General features: G+C 34.3%; 1 protein-coding gene across 1 annotated transcript; it reads left to right on the forward strand.

Annotated features, from left to right (window-relative positions):
• Window positions 1-8: 8 nt before the first annotated feature.
• Window positions 9-383, forward strand: LOAG_19179 (hypothetical protein; the record flags this gene model as incomplete). The annotated part of the gene is made up of 1 exon (XM_020451833.1): window positions 9-383. One exon carries the CDS (start codon window positions 9-11, stop codon window positions 381-383), a length of 375 nt encoding a protein of 124 aa, XP_020304359.1.
• Window positions 384-1,262: the final 879 nt, after the last annotated feature.

The following is a 1,262-nucleotide window of genomic DNA, read 5'->3' on the forward strand; positions in this document are numbered from 1 at the left end:
CCAAATCAATGGGGAACCGTAAACAATGTGCAATATTCCTATGGATGGTTTGGAATTCGACTCCAATCAACAACAAACTTCCATTACAAGAAGGAGAAATATTCATCTATGATGGAAGAGAAACAATATCGGATCTCGATACTACCCAACATTGCCTCACACAAAGCGGAAAATGTATAACTAATACAAGTATTGTTCTATGGAATAAAACAGAAGCTGTGAATGTTTATATCGAAAGACTGGATATTACCAAGCACGCGTCTTTGACGTTTACAGCATTGTTGATGAACTTCAAATGGCATTTACATTTAAGTCTAACGAAACAATTGATTCGAGAAACTCCGACTTTATCAATCCCAATACAATGGACAACAATATCGTAATTGACAAAATAAATATAATAAACCTTTACCAAGATACAAACCAGGTGACATCAACTTATAAAGGATTACTCATGATGGAAAACACTAAAGAAAAGGGAACTGATCCGGAAAATACCAAACTTCAGTATCTCTATAATACTCCTCAAGAACAATTTCAGCAAAAGTTTAATGAAATGTATCAAAATAGCTGTCGTAATCGTAATAACTTACTAACACTTATTGAGTGGATATCGCATGATAATCCTACTGTAGCAGCTAATCTTATACTATAAAGGGACGACATAATCGCAAAACATATCGATGGAAGTTTCCAAATTGCACCTTGCAAATCGAACAACCCCGAATTGAAGTCAATAAAATTTGCCAGTGGCATCATCGATCACTTTGAGATTGAAAGAATAAATGCTGAGCTGGAAATCTTATCATAACAACAGACCTACAGCAATTATCAAGCCAAACGGCCAGAATGGAATATCTGGGGAGAGATCAACCAAGAAAACACCGTAACTATCAGAACAAATCGGACATGGAGTCAACAAAATGACTGAACTAATACAAGAAGAACTGGACAACTTTGTGATGCATTAGCGGCTCATCACTTTTGACTTTTGTGTTTTCATAATTTGTTTGGTAATAATTATTATTAAAGTGAAAGTAAAATTACTCTGTTCCATATTTCATCTGCCTTGTATTAGACGTTCAAATCGAACGACAAACCAGACTGAAATTGAGTTAGCTGTCTCACTAAAAACCCAACAAAACCAAAATAAATTTATTAAACAACCAAATCATATAGATATTTTTAATTACATCGCCCAAACCTAAAATTTTCTCTCAGTTGGAAGTGTCGGGAAAACCGAAATAGTTGTATCATAAAAT

The sequence above is a fragment of the Loa loa genome (assembly GCF_000183805.2).
Source record: "Loa loa unplaced genomic scaffold supercont3.2661, whole genome shotgun sequence".
Lineage (NCBI taxonomy): Eukaryota > Metazoa > Nematoda > Chromadorea > Rhabditida > Onchocercidae > Loa > Loa loa.